Source organism: Dendropsophus ebraccatus, chromosome 2 (assembly GCF_027789765.1).
Source record: "Dendropsophus ebraccatus isolate aDenEbr1 chromosome 2, aDenEbr1.pat, whole genome shotgun sequence".
NCBI lineage: Eukaryota > Metazoa > Chordata > Amphibia > Anura > Hylidae > Dendropsophus > Dendropsophus ebraccatus.
In genome coordinates this window covers 181,407,925-181,411,254 of record NC_091455.1, presented here as the reverse complement: position 1 = coordinate 181,411,254, position 3,330 = coordinate 181,407,925, and the positions used below count along the sequence as shown (strand labels likewise).

The 3,330-nt window shown below is 42.6% G+C and overlaps 1 protein-coding gene across 2 annotated transcripts in view; it reads left to right on the top strand.

Annotated features, from left to right (window-relative positions):
• The window catches only part of TTC21A (tetratricopeptide repeat domain 21A), a 34,101-nt gene that overhangs the window by 564 nt on the left and 30,207 nt on the right, over positions 1-3,330 (top strand). For both annotated transcript variants that reach the window (XM_069958847.1, XM_069958848.1), the window contains exons 2-5: positions 387-516; positions 1,468-1,578; positions 2,615-2,781; positions 3,136-3,252. In XM_069958847.1, the coding sequence (XP_069814948.1) occupies positions 387-516; positions 1,468-1,578; positions 2,615-2,781; positions 3,136-3,252 (525 nt within the window). The remainder of the gene's footprint in view (positions 1-386; positions 517-1,467; positions 1,579-2,614; positions 2,782-3,135; positions 3,253-3,330) is intronic.

Below are 3,330 nucleotides of genomic sequence, written 5' to 3'. Positions count from 1 at the left end.
GTGAGATGAGCTTCATCCTTATACCTGTTATACATTGTTAGGCTAGGTTCACAGCTTGACGCACTAAAAAAAAAAGACTGCGGCATTGGCATCCCCACGCCGACACCGGTCTAATAACGTAAAAAACAAATAAGTGATGTACTAGTGGTACATTCACTTTAACCTGTATATAGGTACAGGGACTCCAGGGCTGACTGATGATGCATTGGCAAAGTCATAAACAATCATAAAGCTTATATGGTTAGCTCACAAGTGTATACATACACCAAAGTGAATAAGGCAGTGACAGTATTCAGACTCCCTTTTTGACCGGATGATGCTGACATATAATATATGTTTTCTAGATGAGTCTAATGTCTCTGGATGTCTTTCTTCTTCTCTTCCAGGCGGCCATTATTTTCTACTGTAATGATAAATACTACCGCCACATGCAGCATGTAGTGAGGGAGGGACTGCAGAGGCATCACAATGACCCAGTGCTTCTGTTTTTCAAGGCCTATAGCATCCTGATGGAAGGTAATATGGAATGCTGAAATCATTCGTAAATTCACAAGTTCTGGTCGTTTGTTATGTGAAATTATTCTGAAAGATGATTTATCTTGTATGTATGTGAGGGAGCAAAAGATGCAAGAGCTCTGTGTAGTGTCCATTTGCAGGTTCTGATCAGGGTTCACAGCCCTCATTTGTAATTTTTTATGGACAACTTATATAAAAATCACAGTCAACATTTGTTACAGGTATACATGTTTATAGCTCACGTAACTAAGTCCCCCTCTACATCCCATGCCCCCATTCACATAGACTCAGCTCATGCCCCCCCCCCCCTCTCTCACATAGACTCCACTCATGGCCCTCTCTCTCTCACATAGACTCCATTCATGGCCGCCTCTCTCACATAGACTCTGCTCATGGCCCTCTCTCTCTCACATAGACTCCACTCATGGCCCTCTCTCTCTCACATAGACTCCATTCATGGCCCCCTCTCTCACATAGACTCTGCTCATGGCCCTCTCACTCTCACATAGACTCCACTCATGGCCCTCTCTCTCAAACATAGACTCCACTCATGGCCCCCATTCACATAGACTCAGCTCATGCCCCCCCCCTCTCTCACATAGACTCCACTTATGGCCCCCTCTCTCACATAGACTTTGCTTATGGCCCTCTTTCTCTTACATAGACTCCACTCATGACCCCCTCTCTCACATAGACTCCACTCATGGCCCCCTCCGGTGGGAAGAACAGCAAAGCCCCAGGCACCTGAATGTAGCTGGGGTACAGACGCCTGCACAGGGGGCAGCCACCAGTGCTATACTGCTACAGAAAGTCCAATAGTATATCATAGAATGGGACCTCTGTGTGCAAGAAACGCACTCCCTGACAGTTTTGCTCTGTACCTTGTATAGATACACCCGATATAGGAATTGCAATGTATGTAATAATTTTATTTTGCGTTGTTGTTAACAGATCGAGCGCAGGAAGCAATCCGAGAGCTGGAGTCCATCAGGAACGTCCCTGAAGTTTCATTATGTGTCATCATGTTACTTATGTATGCACACAAAAAAAGTGACGTCATCGGTAGGAGATCGCTTATCAATAAAAAAATATCCAATAGTGTATAGCTGGTATGAGACGTAGGCCTCAGGCCTCTTCCACATGGTCTATAGCAGATAAATGGCACCCATTGATATAATAACCTTAAATTTTTAATCTAAGACACACTGGCACAAAGAAATCATGACCCCATGGTGATATACATCTGTACTGCAGGCCCATATTGCAGCTCATATGCTGCTGTATAATTCTATGCACTGTGTACAGTCCCAGTATACTGTATATAGGGTTTATTCACTCTGTAATGAGACTTTGTAGCACTTTAAGGGTTAACTGTCGGGATCAGAGTTTTTCCAGCGCTGGTGACACTGCTTGCATGATCACATTGATGTTTGTCAAAGAGCACCAACTATCTCAGGCCCCCAACATAATATTAAAGTGTCCCTGTAATTTAATTAATTTTTTTTCAGAAATCAATAGTACAGGCGATTTTAAGAAACTTTGTAATTGGGTTTATTAGCCAAAAAATGCATTTTTATCATGAGAAAGCAGTTTAAAGCTCTTCCCCCTGTCTTTATTGTTTTCTATGGAGAGGGAAGGGGTGGAGGGAGATGAGGCACCAAAACAGGACAACAAACAGTTAATTTACAGCTACATCACTGACCTCTCTGACCTCTGAATACTGTCTTTCACACAGGTCTCACTGTGTAATCCTTTGTTCTCTGCTGGCGACTAATCTCCCTCCTCCCCCCTCCCCTTTCCATAGGTTACACAGGGCTCGACTGATGTAAAACAGTCAAGATTTCAAGTCAAGTGAATGAGAGAGAGGAGGGACCTGGGGAAAGGCTTTTTGAATGCAGATAATGGAATATTTGCCTAATAAACCTAATTACAAAGTTTCTTAAAATCACCTGTACTATTGATTTCTGCAAAAAAAAAAACGACAGTAACACTTTAAGATAAGTACGTGGGTTAGCATCAGCTGCAATGATTTTAATTCTGTGATCATACAATTTTTTTTGTATTTTCAAAATTTCTTAGCATTTTACATTTCCTACAGACCGGGATGCTGTTTCTGAGTTAGAGGCAAAATTGAAAGAAACTCGCAAATCGGCAGGACCAAAAGCATTGTACTATGCAGGCTTGCTCCTGTGGCTGCTTGGAAGAAGCGATAAGGCCCAGGAGTACATAGACCGAATGCTGAAGATGTCCCATAAGTCTGATGAGGTGAGCGGCTGCCATGTTCAGACCTTATCCCAGGGCCAGGGAACCTTTGGCACTTCAGCTGTTGCAAAACTACAATTCCCATCATGTCTGGGCAGCCTAAACCACAACTTTGGTTATCTAGGCATGATGAGGGTTGTAGTTTTGAGGCAGCTGTCTTTTCAGCAGCTCCATAGTAAGTGAATAGAGCCGTGGGTCTAGAGATCCTCAGAGAGCCCGGAGGTCGGACCCCCTACAATCTCATACATGCATCTCATACATATACTGTGAATAGGGGACAAGTATTTTTTAATCGGATAACCCCTTTAAGAAAAATACTGTATATTTCCAACATGGCTGATATATCCATTCTTACAGGGCCTGGTGATGAAAGGTTGGCTGAATTTAGCTCCTGGACCATCAGTTGCAAAGTGTTTAAAATATTTTGAGGAAGGGACTCAAGGCAATAAGGACTTATTTGGGATTATTGGAAAGGTAGGTATTATTTTCTGATCTGTAATCTGTCCTCTAATGATAATAGTGTATACAATGTGTGATAATAGTGTATACAAT